Below are 19,125 nucleotides of genomic sequence, written 5' to 3'. Positions count from 1 at the left end.
ATAAATCCAACTGGAGAAAAAAAAAAAAATCTGACCTCCAAGAAGACAATACCTGCAGCTCATCTCAGGAAAAAGGCCACGAGAGGAATAAGAAGTTCCTGATATCCAAATCACCTGTGGAAAGGGAATTTGGGAGGAAAAGATTCCCTCCCAGGAATGTCCTTCATTCCTTTCATCTCAAACAGAACCCTTCCACCAACTCTCCTCAGCCTTAATTTACAAAATTTCCTTTCTTTAAGGGCATTTGGGCAGAAAGAAATGCAGTGAAAGGTAATAAAAAGCTTAATGAAAAAATCTTCATAAAAATAGCCTTTTCTTTAAAATCAAAATTTAAATATGCCAGAGAAAGAGAAAAAAAATTTGAAATTTAAACATGCCAGAGGAAGAGCAAACAAGCTGGAATAAAGGAAAAGCTACATACCTACAAATGCATCAATAAAAATATTACTTCAGCTTTTGGCTCATTTTTAGTCACTTACCAAAGGAATACCTGCAAAACAGAAGGAAGAAAAAGCAGAAAAATTAAAATTTGGGTTGATAAATCCAAGGGAACAATGTCTTGTGTTGGTTTTGCTCCTCACTTCCAACATTTGGAATTTCAAAACACTGTCAAGGAGCACAGAAAAATCCTGAATCCCATCAAACGTAACACAAATGGGAAAATGGAAATGGGAGAAGAGGAAATTCCTAATTTTTTGGGGGTATTCAGCACTCCAAAGAATTCCCTTTTCTTGGGATAAAGCAGCAGTCACTAAAGGAAGCCCCTGCCCCAAATCCCAGCAGGTCTGGGCTTCCCCAGGGCTGCTCCTGCTTTTCCCCACTGGAATTCCCTTCAGCCTCAGCTGCACCACTGTGATTTTCTGTAAAACCACCAATTCTAATTAAAACTCACTTTCAATCCCAAAGCTGAGCAAGTTTGAAGATGCTGTTCTTCAAATTGTGTTTATTCCCAGCACAGCTGCAATCCCACAACAGGACTTCATCTGTATTTATTTATATTTATTTATTTGTATTTGCAGCATATTAAACTAACCCAGAAAACCCCCCCAAAAAAACACCCCCAATATTAAGAAACACAACAGGTCTCAAAGATCTTTTAGAAGGATTTGCTATGACACACACGCATATATATATATATATATATCTTTAATATGTATAATATAAATATAATAAAATCTGTATCTTCTATATAAACATTACAATTTTTATTATAAATTGTATTATATATAGCATTATATATAATAATAGATATATAATGCATACATAATACATTATTACATAACAATGTTATTAATATACTTGTTATAATTAATAATATATTTGTTATCATAATTAATAATATATATTACAGATTAAAATGCATTGTATATTAATCTATAGCTATGGATTAATATAACTATATAGTACATACAATATATGTTTTATGTATTATACACATTATACATATAAAAATTATGTACTTTATACTCATCATCGATGGGTTTTTTTAACTAATCAGCCTCAATATTTTGCACCGTATTTAACAATGACTTCCTATAGATTTACTGATGCAAAAAGGGAAAAAAAAAAAAGGGCAGGATAATTTGTAATTTAATTAATAATAAAAGCAGCTTTTCATGAAGTTCTCTGTCATTAAGGGACCCTCCCTCTGCTGATCTCCACCACGCTCCTGGTGCTGCTCAACACCAACTCCCTGCAATTATTCTCATTTCTCGGCACGAGTCAAGAACCCCCTGAAGCTCATTTAAAACACACATCCCCCCCCACCTCCAAAAAAACGAGGAATTAATAAAATATTGTATTTTTTTGCTGAACCACATGAAGTTTTCTGACGTGTGTCTGGTGCTGATTACATCAATGCAGCCTCCCGGCCCCGTCATGTGATGACAGGCAAACACTTGTGGATTTATTTCTCTGAAGAAGCCTGTGAGACAAATGCCAAGGGAAACCCAAACCGAATCCATAAAAACAGCAGGAATTCCTGCAGGGATTTCTTTCTTTTTTAATAGGTACAAGCAGGGCTGGTACCCAATTCTCACAGATTTCAGGGTTGGGGTTTAGACCTTAATCACCAGTTTTCCTTGTTCAAGGTGTTCATAATGAGTTAACAGAAGGATTTATTTTAAAAAGTGGGGTGGGGGGTTTTTTCCCATATTTTTGGTGTTTGAAACATTCCCAACAGATAATAAGGAAGAACATGGGTTTGATTTTGCAGGCTTGGGGGTGAATTTCACCAGCAGAATTTTTGATCTGCACATTGTCAAAGCCAGAAATTCTGCTGATTCAAAGTATGTTCCACTTGGATTGCCTAAATCCCATTAAAAAATGATGTCATGGCTCTTTTCTGCTGGGAGAGACAACATTTTTAGCCCCGACTTGTCAGGAGAGGAAAAATCCATGTCTCATTTAGCCTGGATCAGCTGGGAATCATAAACATCATTTAATATCCGAGTTAAATTGTTAGATTGTTTTCACCACCTTGTCCTGATGATTCATTTGAGCTTCAGTGTATTCCTGGAAAGTAAAAACTGAGAGCAAAACCTGCTTTGAACCTCATTATTCCCAAGGAAAACCCTTCCTGCTGTCAAGGGTGTGAGGACACAGCTCTGTAAAACCTTCCAGGGACCAGGAATTCCCAAGTTCACCACACAAAATGCCACCTTTTCCAGAGAATTCCCTTTTTTCCCTGCACACAAAGCACATGGGATGATGGATTTTACCTGCTGAAGGAGGAGCTCACCAGCCAGACCTGGCCCATAAATTCACATTTCCTTCTCCACTCACCTACCCCAGAGCTGCACGAGGTTATTTAATGCAGGGGTTGTTTGGGACAGCGACCTCTCAATCTGCCAAACATTCCCAAAACAATATTCCTAATAGAACCCATAAAAAAAAAAATAAGATGAACCAGGCAGGTTTGACCTTTACATTGATGGAGGCTCTGAGGAAAATCCAGCTGCATTGGCAATAAAAACGGAGTAAAACCAGTTCCACCCCAGCAGTGCCCAGCACCACCAGCTCCTCCCAGCTGGATTTCCACAGGCAGGAGAATTCCCTGCTCATCCCTAAATCTGCAGCTGCTGTTAACAGCTCCCACTAACAGGGAGAACATCCTCCAGGGAAAGTGAACCCAGATGGAAACTTCCATCTCCACCACCAACCCCTCTCCTCCCCTGGGCTCTGCAGCTTGGCATGAGGGAAAAGTTCTTTGGCTACAGGCAACAGTTCCTATTCTCCAGCAGGATTTGGTCCCCAAAAGGGGCTTTCCAGGAGGAATCCCACCCCTGGGAAGGTTGGGAATGTGGCACTGGAACTCTGCAGGGCTTCCCTCTGCCAGGGAGGGGTGGAAGGAAGAGGATCATCACCCCTGGAGCAGCCCCAGGCAACCAAAGGGAGCTTCCTTCCAAAATTCCTGCAAAAATTCCTGCAGAAAGGAAAGCTGGATTTCAGGAAAAGCACCTGCCACAACTCCAGCAGGGTGTTAAAAATGGTGAAGGCATGGAAGTACAGAAAATGTGGGAAATGTACCTGGCCCAGGAGAGGATTGTGAGAGAACCACCTCAACTTCTGCTTGGCCAAGCAGAAATCGAGATTTCCCCTCCTTCTCCAGAGATAATTCCACATCCTGGGATAATTCCACATGGACATTCAGGAGGCTTTTCCTTAAGCCTGACCTGGATCTTCCCTCCCACCACACAAACCAGCAGCTCCTTGTGCTGTGCCCAGGGAGACAGGACACAGGACAGAATCCTGGGATGGTTTGGGCTGGAAAGAGCTCAAAGCTCATCCAGTGCCACCCCTGCCACAGGCAGGGACAATTCCACTGTCCCAGGTGCTCCAAGCCCTGGCCTGGGACACTCCACAACTTCTCTGCTTCTTCCACACACCTTCTCTCTGCCTCCTTCCCCTCAGCTAATTAGTTTAATTAGCTTTTTTAATTTTCCCTCAGCTAATCCAACTCAGCTCCTTCAGCTTTTCCCCCGCCCCGGGCCAAGGTTTGAGCCTCTCCTGTGCCTCCAGCCACTTCCAGAGCAAAGGGACACCCAGGCACTGCCACTTCCCTGGCTCTGAGCAGTGGAAAAGCTCATCCACAGCTCCCAAAAGTTACCAAAACCTTGCTGGAAAACCACAATGTACCGACCAAATTAAAGCTGTAAATGCTCAGGATGGAAAAACACCCTTTTTTTATTGTTTTTTTTTTTTCCCTGGGACCTGGGGATTCACTTCCTCAGCCCAGTTGGGAAACATCACTGGCAAAATCCATCAAAATGAGATCCAGGATTAGTCTGGTGCACCGTTAATTTCAGAACATCATTAACTTCGATGTGGGGGGGTAAGAAACCTTTTTTGACAGCTGGTTTTGGTCCCTGCCAAGCCTTCAGCACTGCACAGCCATGGTGGGGCAGCAAATGAAACCAGGCTGGTTTCTGGATTCACTTTCTTGTGGTCACACAGCTCTAAAAGCTGGGATTCTGTGCTCTGTAATTACAACATCCACATTTAAATGGGAGGAAAGGGGCTAACATTAAAAATACAGGGTGAGGAGGAGGATTGCTCCTCAGTGCTGGCAAAGGTGCCTGGGCAGGGCTGGAGCCAGGCAGGGGGTGAGGAATGGGATGTCCCACCCTGTCCCACCTGGTTCTTCCCAAAACATCACACTGCAAGGCCTGGCCAGGAGAAAATGTGAATTATGGCAGCTGAGCCCCAGCACTCAGCGACTCTGCCCGTACTCCTTTCCAAAGCCAAAAATGATCCCAAACCCTGCCTTAGGTTGGTCAAGACTCCAGTGGGGTTTGCTCTGGTCAAATCCCACCCGTGCCAAAAGGAGATGCTGAGGTGGCAGCCTTGGGAATGCCACTGGGAGCTGCTCCTTAGGCTGAACAGAGCCCAGAGAAAGGGGAAAAATAGGAATAAACCCTGGCTGAGCATCCCTGGGCTGGGATGAACTCCAGCAGCAGCTGCACAACCGGACACTGATGGAAATCCTCAGGATCCAGGACCTGGAACAAGTGGGAATCCTGAGCACTGCTGTGACCCCACTGTCACCAGCAGAAAGATCCTGCAGGTAAAAGCCCAGGAAAACAGGATGTCAGTAATTGCTTGATTAAAAAAGGAATCCTTTAATTGCATTAATCACTCTGGGGTTGGCCAGCACTCTGCAGACTGAGATTGCCACCTGCATTCACCTCACCCAGCACGAGAAATCTCACCCATTTCCAGCTCTCCAGCACCAATCCAGCCACGGATGTGCTCCTCCTGCCCATCCAATCCCAATCCCCCAATCCTCAATCCCAGCCGAGCACATCCCACCGGGATCATTCCAGGGCTGCTCCTACCCCAACCCCAACCCCAACCCGGGGCCAGGAGTGGGGAGGAGAAAAACCACACTCAGTGACTCATTGCTGCCATCAGCCACGATTCATTTGAATCTCTCACCCCAAATATGGTTCTCATTAAGCTTCATTAGCTCCCAGTTGTACCGCGAGGCAGCGGTGTCACATGGAATTAATCTTTGTTTTCATTAACGTGTCATCTCCAAGCGCTCAGGGCTGCTGGCAGCATTCTTTGAAAACCGATACATTCATTCCCTCTCTTCTGGGCGGGGAGGAAGCGCCAAAAAGCAGCTTCCTGGGCAGGAAGGATGACCCCCCGAGATGCTGCAGCTCTGCCTTTATGTTTGCAGAGATCTCTTCTTGCCGGGGACACGGCCGGGGCAGCTCGGAGCGAAAGGGATGAGAGGCTGCGATAACAAAGAGATTCCTGAGCTCCCCTGCCAGGGCCTGATAAAGGAATTAGATATTCCGATTTTTCTTGTTGTTGTTGTTGTTTTTATGGGGGGTTATTTTGGAGAGGTGGGAAAATAAAGCCAGGTTGGAAAAAGGGTTCTGTTCACGAGGCCCTAAAAACCTCCAATTTAGCAAAGGCACCAAGGTGACATTGGGTAATGAGACTTAGCTCATATTGCTTTTGGGTACAGATGTTTCTTTTAGGTACACAGAACTGGACACTGGAATCGGGCACAATGGGAATTTCTGCTTCCACTTGCAGCTTGAAATGGAAAGCTGCTCTCAGTTAGGAATTCCAGCCCCTGAGTACAAGGCTGTATCACTTCCAGACATGATAAAGCAGGATAGAGACTGATGGGAAGCCCTGGCCAAGGTCACTCTGTCAAGCACAGCTGCCACATCCAGTCCTGCCTGTGCAGAGACCCCTGAGAACTTCCCACGTGTCCTGATAAAACCCAGCACACCCAAGTTGCCATTCCTTTCCTCACAGCTCCTGAGTTTTCACGGTCTGAGGGGAAAAAAAAAGTCCTCCTGAATTATCCAAACTGCTTAAAAAAACCCTGATCCACTGATTCCTGCTGCAGCTGGGAGCTCCCAGGGGGATTTTTCACTGTCCCCATCAGGACAGAGGCAGAGGAAGCTCCCAGGATGGGCAGGGGGATGGAGCTGGGAGCGTTGGGATTGTTCAGCCTGGAGAAGCTTTTCAGACCTAAAACTGGGAGCTGCCAGGACCTGAGGGGAGCCTGCAAGGCAGATGGAGAGGGGATTTACAAGGAATGGAGTGACAGGAAAAGCAGGAATGCCTTCAGACTGCCTGAGGACAGGGTTAGGTGGGGTATTGGGAAGGAAGGTGAGGATGGTGAGGCTCTGGTTGTCCCTAGATCCCTGGAAGTGTCCAAGGCCAGGCTGGGCAGACCTGGAATCCCAGGCTTGGAGCACCCTGGGATGGTGGGAGGTGCCCCTGCCCATGGTGGGGGTGGAATGGGATCATCCCTAAATTCCCTTCCAACCCAAACCGTTCCAGGGTGACTCCACACCCTCGTGCCCTCACCATCACAGACCACCCTGCTGAAAAATGGGAATGTTTTGTCAAATCCAGTCCTGATTCACACCCTGGCTGCTTTCCACCCTGGAATGAGAAACTCAGAGATCTGTCTCCAACCTTTACTGGGCTGGATCACTCTGGACAAACACAAAGGTGTAGAAAATCAGAGGAAAAACCAGGGGAAGGGGTTCATTTAATGGCCACTGATGCCCTCCTGGAGAGGGAAAACACATCCTGAGCTTCTCCTGAGCCCCAGCAGCCACCGGAGCTCAGCCTGACCCAACCCCAGCTCACCCTGATTAAATCCTGTGAGCTTCAAGTGCTTTTAATGAGAGTAACCCCCCCAAACCCTCCACCACACACCAGCCCTTCCTCTTCCTCCGTTGCAGATGAACTCCTGAGGACACTCATTTAACTCCAATTAAATCACCTGCCTCAGAGCCAAACCTTCCTGACCTGCTGCACACTTCATCCCTCCAAAATCTCCTTCAACCTGAAACTTCCCAGCTGCTCTGTTCCAGCTGCTTTAGATGAAAAACCACCAGGAACTCGGGGGCAGAAACTGAGGCATCTCCTCCCCTCTGTGCAATTTTTGGGGCTTCAAAGGGCACATTCCATGTTCTTTGCAGGATAAAAAAAAAAAAAAAAAAAAAAAAATGGTGCTGCTGGGTCTTTCTGGGACCCCAAGTACTGGGGTCTTCTTTTGCACCCCAAATCTCTGCTGGGTCTTGTTTTTCACCCCCAAATCTCTCCTTGATCTTCTTTCCACTCCAAATGCCTCCCTGGTCTCTTTTTCCACCCCAAATCCCTGCTGGCAGCAGCTGCATCACCCTTTTCCACAAGGGAAGGACCCACTGACAAGAACCTTGCAGCCACCTCGTGCTGTAACATTTTATTTACTGGCTTGTTTAACTGATTCCCCTTGAGCTCCTGTAACTCCACCAGAATCTCAAAAGAAAATAAAGGCAACAGGATTTAAAATCCCACAATTTCAGCTTTGGGGATGTTGGGTATTTTTTTTTTTGTTTTGTTTTAATCTGTGCTGGCTGACAGTGGGCAGTGAGCTTTGGGAACACAATAACCCAGGGAAAGGAAGAGTTTCCAGGGTTTACAGATGCCAGCTGGAAATGCTGGAAGGGAGGAAACAACAGGAGAAGAAACAGAAGATCAGTGGCAGAGTAGCTGAAAAGTTTGTTTCTGTAAGAAAATATAAGAGCTCTCCAGAGACACCTTTACTGGGGGATAAAAGTGAATTTATCCCAGAGTTACCCAGCCACTTTAGAACTGCAGGAGTGATTCTGGTCCAAAAAATTGATTTAATTCCTGTTGGAAGCCTCTCCCTGCTCATCCCCACAAACACCAATCTCCAACAAGGATTTGGACTAAACCAACGAGCTTTTCCCATATTTTTGTTGAAATGGGTGAAAATCCATGAGAGGAATATTCAGGAGGGAGGAATGGGGAGAAAGGCAAAGCCATTTGTGTGGGACCCGTGGAGCTGCACTCTGGACAAGCTGGATTTGCAGGCTGCAAAAAAATGGATGTTGGACTATGAGGAATTCCCACAAAAATCTTTTAAAAACATCTTTTAAACAGCTTCTACTCAAACTGGCCACTCTCATTTTACTCCTATTTTACTACTGCAGAAAGGACAGGAATAATCAAGGTTAAAATGAACATAATGATTCAGCACTTCACCCAATGGGGTCAGATATTAAATATTAAATATTCCTCTGGCCTGGCAGATTTTTGAGCTTCTTGACAGTCTCCTTACTTCAAAAGGAAAAAAGTTCAAAGTGGCAGATGGGGGGAAAAAAAAAGAAGGAAAAAAACAGATCCAGTATCTGAAGGCAGACACACTGAGCTCCTGACGGAAGTGTGACACCATCACATGGGTGGCCTTGACCCCAAACACACCCAGGTTCAGTCTGCACAGACCCACAGCTGCTTTGGGAAACACTGTGCCCAGAACGACAAAAAACCCGCCACATTCCAAGGGGTAAAGCACTGGGAACCTCGACCCCACATTTCCCAGGCACCAAAAAAAAACAAACCACAAACCTACCCCAATAAATTTAACTGCAAGGTCACTTAATTTGAGAACTACCAAAGCACATCTGATTTCAGGCTGCTCAGAGTTAGGGACAATAAACTGGCAAAGTCAAGGGACACGAATTGGGCTCGGTTCTGGGGATTTTAGGCTGCCAAAATACTCCTTCATCCCCCAAACAGCTCAGGGGAATGGTTTTGGGGAGGGTTTGAAGACCCTGTGAGCCCTCAGCTGGTCCTGGCTGTGCTGTCCCCAGGCTCGTGGATATTCCCCAGGTGGGGCCAGGGCAGGCAGGGATGTGTCCTGCCCTTCAAAGGCCACACTTTGCTCTTCTAAAGCTTCCCCTCGGCTGAGCCCAAGCCAGCTGGGCAGCAGTTGAAAGAGCTACTCCTTCAGCAGCCCAAAACAAATAGGGACATTTAAAATTAAAATGGACAAAAAAAGGCAATGATAAAAGGAATAAATTGTCCCTCATTGGCCTGAAGAAGAGAGCTCTATTCCTGCTGGGTTTTCCCTGGAGTGGCTGCCCAGGGAAGCTCAGCAGAGGATTTTGGAGCCCAAAGGGGTGGCACAAAGGAGCCCAGGCTGGTAAGTGAATAAGGACAGCGGGATTGTACAAAAACTCAAAATAATGTTTTTATTTTGAGCCACAGAAGGATTTTTTTTTTTTTTGAGCCACAGGAGGAATTTCCTCCTCATTTCAGCCACCTCTGTGCTGAGCTGCCTCACCATTCCAGCCAGGAATGCCTTTGACATTGTCCTCCCTCATTTTAGGACAGCAGGTGCTTTGGAGAAGCAACAGAACTCATCAAAACCTCTCAATCTGCCCCAAATTGGGAGCAAAACAACCAATGCACCATCTAACCCCACCTACAAACCAGCATGAGGAGGGAGTTTTAAAGCCAGCCTTGGTTTTAAGGCCAGCCTAAACTTTAAGGCAAATACTGCAGGTTTTGGGTACTCTGAGCTCCTCCCTTTCCACCACCACAATTCCTGGAGGACTGGGAGAATGGAGGGAATCCTCAGCTGCTCTTTCCCTGGGTTTGCCTGCACTGGAAGCAGCCAGGATCCCTCTGTGCAGGGAATTCCATGTCCCACTGCAGGAATTATCTGCGTTTAACCACACACTGACCCATCCCAGAGGATCTGGTGAAAAATGAGCCCACAGCTGAAGGAGCTGGGCTGCTTTGACTCTTTTCCCTCAGCCCTGCACAAGAACCACCTCATTTGCTGTTTAAGACAGGATATCCAGAGGAAAAGAAGCTGAGGGAACATCTCTAAACCCCCCTTTTCTCTTATCCCTTCCCCCTTGGTGTGTTTCTGCTGGACACCAGGCTGAATTTCACCTCTCCTCCAAATTTCCAGGAGCAAAGGAAGGGGAAAAAACCAAAAATCCAGCCTTATCTCAACTACCAAGAGCCAATTCCTTTCAACCACAACGGGGAAACTCCAGAATCCATGTGCATTCCTGCCAGATCATTGTCCTGGAGCTGGGAAGGGACCCCAACCCTCACCCCAGAGCTTCTCCCCCTGCTCAGGAACAGGGTTTGGATATGGGCTGGTGGAGGAGAGGAAAAGGTTCCTCTCTGTATCCCCCAGCCTTGGCCTTTTCCTTAAAAAAGATGCCAAAACAGAGTTCACCAGGCACAAGTGGGTTCATCTGGGGAAAACCTCAAGAGTCCTGCAGGACTGGCAGAGGAGCCAGCAGCACCCCCAGGAAAAGTGGGAGCAGCACAGCACACACTGCTCCAAGACATGGAAAAAAACCACATTCTAGATGGGTTAAAAAAAAAAAAAAAAACCAAAAACACAACTATAAGAGCTCTACAGCACCAGCACTCTCCAGAGCTGTGGGCACTAATGAAGAGAGTCTGTCTTAATTATCCCACTGCTGCAGGAATTAACAGATCAAACCTCCAGCCCTGGAGTCACTGCAGCTCCAAAACCTTGGCAGCTTCAGGAGGAGGCTGTTGGGATATTTTTTTCTTTCTTTCTCCCCTCCAAACAGAAACACAAAGAGAAAGAAGTCAAGCATCACATCCAGGTTTTGCTCCTGTATCCCTGAAAGCCAGAGCAGGAGGATGCTTGAATTCCTGCCCTTTCACATTCAAACATCTAGAAAATAGATGAGAAATTCTGGAATAATTTGGAAACAGCCAATGGAAAACCATGCCCTGAGTTATTTTTCCAGCTCTGTGGCTTGGTTTCACAGCTTTAGGTTCATGCTGAGTTAAGAGCTCAGAGAATGGAGCTTTTCAGAGGCTGTTCTCCTTCACCCACTTACATTCCAGCTGGAGTAGGATGGGAATGAAAGGGGCAGCACATGCAAATCCTTGAAATTAAATCCACTGAGCCCATCTGTGGAAAAGGTGTCCTGCTGTAAAGCCAGAAAATTTGGGAAGAACATCCCTGGCCACCCCTTGGTGGCAGAACCTTTTCCCTCCACACGACCTCAGCTGCAGGCAGAGAGGCACCTCAGGAGGTGACCTGATGAAATCTGGGGTGTTCAGGGCACATCCTCTTTCAAACAATGTATTTGGGGCCTTAACAAGGGCAAGGACAACCCAAACCATTTCTGCACCACCACCCTTCCCTGCAGCAGGGTGACTTACAGTCAGGATTTCTCCTTTTACCCCCCACAAGCTTTCTGTATTCTGAAATACAGAATTCCAGCTTTGAGAAACCCCTCTAAATGCAATTTTTAAGGGAATTCCCTTGCAACTGCCATGAGGGGAAGCACTGCACAGCTGGGATAATGCAGCCTGGAACGTTCTGGAATAACCTCAGTGGGAAGGCAGCCACCAGGATCATCAAATCCAACCCTGCACCAATGAACAGAGGAAGATATGCCAAGTAAGGCAGAGCTGGGACACTGCCATAAATCATTTCTGCCAGGTGCCATCCTTATCTCACACCCCTCCATGGCTAATCTGCTGAGGAGCAATCACTAATTGGGATCACAAATCCAAATTTCAACAGGAAAACCGACGTGCACCACAAACAAAACGAGGGAAAAGCAGAGCAGAGGGACTGAGAACCCACCAGATCTGTCCAACGTTGACCAAGGAGAGGTAGAGGAGCCACAGCAGGAACATGAGGACCATGTTGGCACAGCCAGTCAGCAGCACAAAGGCTGCCACTGCCAGCCCAGCCAGGGCCAGGCAATCCAAGGTGCTGTCCATGGCAGACCAGTCCAGGAACCAGAGCAGAGTGGGTGCATAGCTCAGGGCATCCAGGCCCACCTTCCCCTTGAAGTATTTCTTGATGTCCTGCAGGTAGAGCTTGCAGGGGAGCAGCCCCTTCTCTCCTATCAGCTGCTTGTTCTGCTGGAAGGCCACCAGGAAGGCCACGGCTGCAGGAGAACAAGGAGAGGGAAAAACTGTGTGAGAATCACCCAGGATGAGGGAGATGGTCTGAACACAGAGTTAGAGAAGCAATTCCTGGAAGGAATTTATTCCTGAGTCCTTATCCCCATTAAAATCCAACACAGTGCCCAACAAAAGGTTCCCTGGGTTGCACCTGGAGGAGTTTTAAGGTCCCTTCCAACCCAAACCATTCCAGGATTTCACAGTTTCTATGAGCCACAGGGAATTCTGTCAATCCTGTCTTGGCTTTGGAGGACAACAGATCTCCACCTCTACAGGGCATTACCTGAGCATCCACCAAGTACCAGATGTTTTCCTGAATTTGAAAACACTTTGAATCTCAAAGTGTTGTTAATGAGACAGCTTAACCTCATCTGCACCATTAATGAGGTTCACAGAACCCCAGAATGGGGTTTGGGTTGGAAGGGACCTTAAAGCTCATCCCGTGCCACCCTCTGCCATGGGAAGGGACAACTTCCACTGTCCCAGGGTGCTCCAAGCCCTGTCCAGCCTGCCCTTGGACACTGCCAGGGATCCAGGGGCAGCCACAGCTTCTCTGGGCACCCTGTGCCAGGGCCTCACCATCCTCACAGGAAGGAATTCCTGTCCAGTATTCCATCTCCTCCTGCCCACTGTTAATGTGAAGCCATTCCCTGTGTCCTGTCCCTCCAGCCCTTGTCCCCAGTCCCTCTCCAGTTCTCCTGGAGCCTCTTCAGGCTCTGGAAGTGGCTCTGAGGTGTCCCTGGATCCTTCCCTTCTCCAGGTGAGCACCCCCTGCTCTCCCAGCCTGGCTCCAGCCCTTGGAGCAGCTCTGGAATTGCTCCAACAATTCCTTCCTGTGCTGAGCACCCCAGAGCTCCTCAAAGAACACACGATTCTTTGATTTAATGGTTCACCACCACGACCGCCCGAAGCAGCAGCTCTGACCCTCTGCCTCCTCTCACACCCTGGAAGGCTGGAAATCCAAAATCTTAACATTTTCCCCATCCCTTCAATTCCCACTTTTTCCATGTCCCTACAGCTGTCCCATTTATAGTGTTTCTGCTCCTGCCCTGGCCAATCTTAGAGCAGCCAGCTGTTTTTTTTAACAGCACATCAGCAATTTAATTACAGATCACAGACCTAGCATTTGATGTCCTACAGAGAAAGTTGGGCAGCTTTTAGGCATTATCTCATATTTTAGGCATCTCCTGCAGTTACCAATTTGCAGTTTGTAACTCCAGTAATCTCCATGTCTCAGGGAAGAAAAAAAAAAAATGAGGAAAGCCAACATTTCCTGATTAGGCTGCATCCACTAATTTACCCATCCTTCAAACATTACCCAAACACCAGCCACGTCACATCACGGGCAGCAGCACCAGAGCTCTTGGGAAAAGCCAATTTGTTCCCCTCCCCAATCCTCCTTGGTTAATGATCAAATCTGTTTCCTCCCTTATCTCAATGCTGGCATTCTGCAAACAACAATCCTGGTGTTCATCTGGTGTCTCTCACTGGGAGCACTGGGGGAGAGGCTGTGTGAAATCAGAGCCCAAATTCCCGTTTCTTTGAAGTCTGGAGCAGCAACCCAAAAGTCTGCAGCCCCAGGGAATCCAACTGAAAGTCCCATTCCCCAGACAAAGGTCTCCAGTGGGTTCCACTTAATCCACTTAACACTCCCCCAGCTCTCTGCACACAGCCACGGGTTTTATTCTCATTTAAAAACCACTCAAAGTCATCATGCAGCACACAGCAGAGGTCACTGGGAGGGTTCCCTTTGATTCCAGCAGATCCTGAACCCCAGGGATGGCACAATAAAGTTGGGAGGTAATTGGTTGTGTCTCTTCCCATCCATCTTTTATACACAGGGAATGATTTTACAAATAAAAGACATTTTTCTTCAACTATGTTACTCAATTACGGACAGGGAGAGACACGAGAAAGGCTATTTCCAACACTACAGATCAATTCTGGAACATAAATTAATGTTTTCTATTTCATCCATCTTTTTCTACCAACACTCAGCTCAGCACCACTGTGTAACCAGACATGAAACCAGCAGAAATAAAATTCTTCTGAGCTTTAGACAGCTTAATTTTTGGCTTTAAAAAGGCCAACTGAAAGCCAGTGCTGCCTTAAAAACTCCGTGGCTTGATTTCCCGTGATTAACACTGCAATTTGCTGCACAGTTTTCCAAAAGCGCTAATCAAATTCACCTCTAAATGCTCCAGAATTGCTGCCCCAACCCATAAATGCTGAGCAGGTTTTTGCCTAAAAAAAGTCCAAATTAGACCCCTGTGCCGTACACGAGACAAACAAGGAAAGGGTAAATTAGGAAAAAAAACAAACACCAGCAATTCCAGCACGTTGGATGGACAAATCCTGCTCAGCCTTTCCAGGCCTGCAGGCAGCAAAAGACTTGGGTTGGTGTTGCCATGAAATGCAGATTTTTAGGATGGCCCAGCTTGGGCTCCAAAGGGGTTTTCTCCCAGGATATTTATTTCCTTCTGCTGACACTTCCCAAAGCACCATTCACAATTAAAACCCAGCGACACCAGCCCTAATTTCGGGAAGGTTCACCTCCCGCAAAGCAAACCCCGCCTGTGTTTGATCCATCCCCTCGCAGGTGATGCTCACGTTCCCAGGGCTCCATCCCGGATCCAGCTCCCTCTCCTGGACACTCCCCGTGCTCGGGCTCTGCATCGCTCCGGGTCCCTCTCCACCCATCCCCAGCATCTTCTGGAGCACCTCTGAAGGGCTCATCCCGCATTCAAGTCCCACTTCCACCCATCCCTGCTCCAGCTCCTGAGGTTTCCCCCTCCTCCTGGGCTGCTGGACACGGGGAAGAGCCGAAACCAAAGACAGAGACTGCAAAGGATTGCAGCGACACAGGAGGTGCCCAGATCCAGGAGGGAAAAAGGGAAGTTATTTATCAGGGGATGCCCAGATCCAGGAGGGAAAAAGGGAAGTTATTTATCAGCTTGTCATTGCTTCCTCTTCCTGAACCCCAGAGAAACTGGAGCCTAAAATTCAGTGTAACAGACCTGCTGCCTTCTCCAGGATCCTTCCCTGTGACCTCGGCTTGGTCAGGGGCTAAAAAAGTCCCTTTTGCCCCAAAGCCTGCGTTTCTTCCTCTTCCCTTCACCCTTATTCTGGAACCTCTCTCCCTGTGGCCTCGTGTTTGGGGATTTTCCACTCTGCACCTTCCACTCCCTCCAGCTCAAACAACTTTGCTTCCACTTTGGGCACTGACTGGCCCCATCACCACCACCCCGCAGGGGCACACTGACCCACCTCTCCTTGCTCCTCCTGGAGCTTTTCCCTGGGATTCTGCACCCCTCCAGACCTGGTACAAACTCCTCTATGCTTCCATCAGCCCTGGGCTCGCTCTTCTGACGGGCAATTGCAGGGTTTGGGAGCGCTGAGCCCTGTGCTCCCCTGGGTTTGCCATTCCTCAGGCTGTGCAGCGGCAGGAGGGGAGCAGAGCAGCTCCAGGTCTGCCTCCCACCGCGGAGCCTTTGACAGCTCACATGGGAGCTCTCCCTGCTGCCAGCTGAGCTTTACATAATACATGCAAATTACCGGGGCTGCTAATAGACCTTCCCTACTTATCCTCACCTCGCAAGGTGCTTCACTGTACTTTTCCATTAACTCCCCCCCTCCGCCCCAACCCGGCGTGTTCCTTCTTCAATCCCACATGGTGCCAATAACCACCAGCCAAGCGTCCCCATCCAAAGGGATTTGCTCCATCCGGATTTCCCTGGCACCTCAGCTCCTTTCCCTCAGTGCCACGGTGGTAGGAGAATGAGAGAATCCCATTCTTCATGCTCGGGAAAGATTTAAAGATGTGAAATCCAAAACTTTCCGGTCATATGGGTTTTTCTCTCTTCACCCCCACCAGCTCTTGTTAATAGAAGTCTTAACTTTTTCTTAATGCCCAAACCACGAGAAGAACTGAACCAAGAGCACAGAGCTTTGCCTGAAAAGCCAAACTACATTTTGCACACACACACAAAAAAACTCTGCCCGGGGCAGTTTAGCAAGTGCCCCTTTGACCCAAGCAGGCATTTGAACATGCCCTGAGCTGGATGCTGCAAGATGAGGTTGTACTGCTGCAAAGAAGAAAGAGCAGAGTATTCCTGGTATTTTATTACCAGAGAAATGAATCAAATAAATTTTCAATTGATGAATTCCCCTGCAAAGTTTTGCAACACAGAAGCAACAACGCCAGAGCACTGAGCGAAGGGTGAAGCCAAGCACCCACAAAAAAACACACAACAAAGTGCTCTGCTCTTAACACCTTTTTTTGTTTTCTTGCCTTTCACGGCCAAGCTGAACACTTCGGGCTGGTTGCTCGGGGTGGTTCTGAAGTGCTTATCTCCCTGCTACCTCCTTGATTGAAAAGGTGTGGAAATAGAAAAAGTTTCCCTTGGGGTCTCAGGCTGTTCAAAACCACCCCAAGCCCGCAGCTGGAGGGTGCCCTGGGGAAGACCCCTCTGCTCCAGAGGGGCTTTGGCAAGGAGAAGACTGGGAGAGAGATTCCCTTCTCCACTTCTGTTATTTTTTCTCCCATTCTAGCGCGATGCAGCTGCTGGTGCTGCACAGCCCTGCTAAGGAGCACCGAGCTGAAACAAAACCTTTCAGGGCACCAAAAGCGCCTGAAGATGTTCTCTAATCCTGACCAGGCAGGCTGAAAGTTACTGGGAGCCTTTTAATAAAACCAAGGGAAGGGAAAGCAGAGGAGATGGCAGAGAAAGAGAGGAGGAAGGACACCGGGGAGAGCCAGGAGCCTACAGGAAGCCAAACCCCCCGAGAGAGCTTTGGATTTCAGATTTAGGAAGAAGGAGCTTGAACCTCCCGTAGCTCTGGCGCTGAGGAAAGAAAATACTATTAAACAATACATAAGGAGAAGGAAGATAAACTGGATTTAAATAATAGCTTTTATTTCAAAGCTCTCCACAGAGCCTGGCTGAGATTGGGGAGGGTGGTATCTAATTACTGAAATGTCTACAGCTGGAATCTGATGATGGTAATCACCCAAAAAGGGCACTTTAAAATGATTTAGAAGGAGGGCGAAAGGAGCAAATAATGCACATTTATTGTCTAGAGCTTTGGGAGCAGCTATTTACCTGTAAGAGCACTTCCAACAAGACCTCAAAGCATTTCCGGATTGCCAAAACACCAACCCCTGTCACAGGAACAAACACACAGGGCCAGACCAGGATGGAAAAGCTGCAAACCTCCAAATGACATCTGGCCAAACCTCTGCCCTGCTCAGGTGAGACCCCACCTGCAGAGCTGCCTCCAGCCCCAGGGCTCCAGCACAGGAAGGACGTGGAGCTGCTGGAGAGAGTCCAGAGGAGGCATCAGGATGAGGAGAGGGATGGAGCAGCTCTGCTGCGAGGAAAGGCTGGGAGAGCTCAGCCTGGAGAGGAGAAGCTTTGGGGTGACCTCACTGTGGCCTTGTAGGACCTGAAGGTGCCATCCGGAAACAGAGAGACAATTTCCAAGGGATGGAGGGACAGGACAATGCTGTAAGGACCCAATCTCACAGAACCCTTTCAGCTGGATCCACTTTCCCTGCCCTCCCACTCCTGCCAGCAGCAGGTGGGGCTGGTCTCTGACCTCTCCAAATCCTCAGATCCTCTCCCATCTCCAACCTGCCTCGCACACAGCAGCTGCTTTGCCAGGGACTTCCCAGGCTCGGGCTGCTTCTGGAAAACCCCTTCAAAAGACACAAAAAAACAGAAGGGGGAGAGTTGTTACAAGCAAAGGGGGAGGGGGAGAAGAGAGGGCACACAGAAGGACACTCCACACCTGCCTTGCTCTACCTGTCCTCCTTCCACACAGAAAACCCCTCCCGTGCCTGCAGCAGGCAATGAACACCCCCCTGGGAATGGGGTGGGGACAGGAAGGAGGTGATGAGCCCTCAGAGCACACTTTGGGGTCACTGTACCCCCCAAATCGTGCTTCTTTCCATCCCATCCTCAAGGTTCTTCACGTTCCCATCCCTCCCTTTCCACCCAGGAGGGGAACAATCGCTCAGCTCCCAGAGGGGCTCCGATCACATTCCCCAACACCTTGACACAAATCCCCCCCACAAGGATTTACTGCTCAGCCCAGCAGGAAGGAAAGGGTTACACATAAAAGGGTGAAAGGAAAGAAGGGGGGAAGACATCCCACGGCTGAGGAATGTCAAACTGTCACAACGGCATCAACCGTCTCCTCAGCGAGTCTGAGCCTCGGCGCGCAGAATCGCCGCGTCTGGGAGAAAAATCAGCTGTCACAGTAAATGCTTCCATCTCCAGGAAAAAAAAAAAAATAAAGCCTGCAAGAGCAGCTTGGCACAGAGGCACAGAATTGTTTTCTGCCGTTTCTAAACCCAGGGCTCTCCAAAGAGATCAAAAGGCAACCTTCCCTCTCTCCGGAGCATCCCGGGGCTGTGTCGGAGGGAATGTGCCTGCTCACAACCTCTCCAGCTCACACACAACAAGCACTTCCCACCCCACAAATTCTTGTGGGGCACCTCTCCTGCATTGCCAGCAGAGGAATCTGACCTGGCTCAAACCAGGCCTCGGTTCCTGGCTTTGGCTCACCCCAAACCAGCAGCAGAATCCCCCGGGGGCCTGAGTGCAGCCAAGCACAAGTTGCACAACAAGCAGGTGAACTTTTCCCTCCCCTCCACCTCTTCCCTTAACAAGAGACACAAACACGCTCCTGCCCTTCTCCAGTACCTCAAACTCTCGCACTGCCACCCCACTCTCCAAAAGGTTTCCTCACTCCACTCCGCTATTTTAGAGTCTCCCCAACATTCAGCCTCTCCCCTGCTTGAAAAAGCACCACAAAGAATTCTCCTTCTTTTTCAGCATCCCACATTTACTCACCAATGTGCAAACCCAACTT

The 19,125-nt window shown here is 48.2% G+C and overlaps 2 protein-coding genes across 2 annotated transcripts in view; one reads left to right on the top strand and one right to left on the bottom strand.

Annotated features, from left to right (window-relative positions):
- CHTF18 (chromosome transmission fidelity factor 18) overlaps positions 1-19,125 on the top strand; it is a 371,533-nt gene that overhangs the window by 190,371 nt on the left and 162,037 nt on the right. The window lies entirely within an intron of this gene.
- Positions 1-19,125, bottom strand: part of LMF1 (lipase maturation factor 1) — a 141,447-nt gene that overhangs the window by 120,886 nt on the left and 1,436 nt on the right. The window contains exon 2 of the mRNA XM_066329865.1: positions 11,913-12,233. Coding sequence (XP_066185962.1) covers positions 11,913-12,063 — 151 coding nt within the window. The 5' untranslated portion in view covers positions 12,064-12,233. The remainder of the gene's footprint in view (positions 1-11,912; positions 12,234-19,125) is intronic.

This window comes from Sylvia atricapilla, chromosome 15, assembly GCF_009819655.1.
Source record: "Sylvia atricapilla isolate bSylAtr1 chromosome 15, bSylAtr1.pri, whole genome shotgun sequence".
Classification (NCBI taxonomy): Eukaryota; Metazoa; Chordata; class Aves; order Passeriformes; family Sylviidae; genus Sylvia; species Sylvia atricapilla.
Note: the sequence above shows the minus strand (reverse complement) of the source record. Positions and strands in the feature narration are given on the sequence as shown.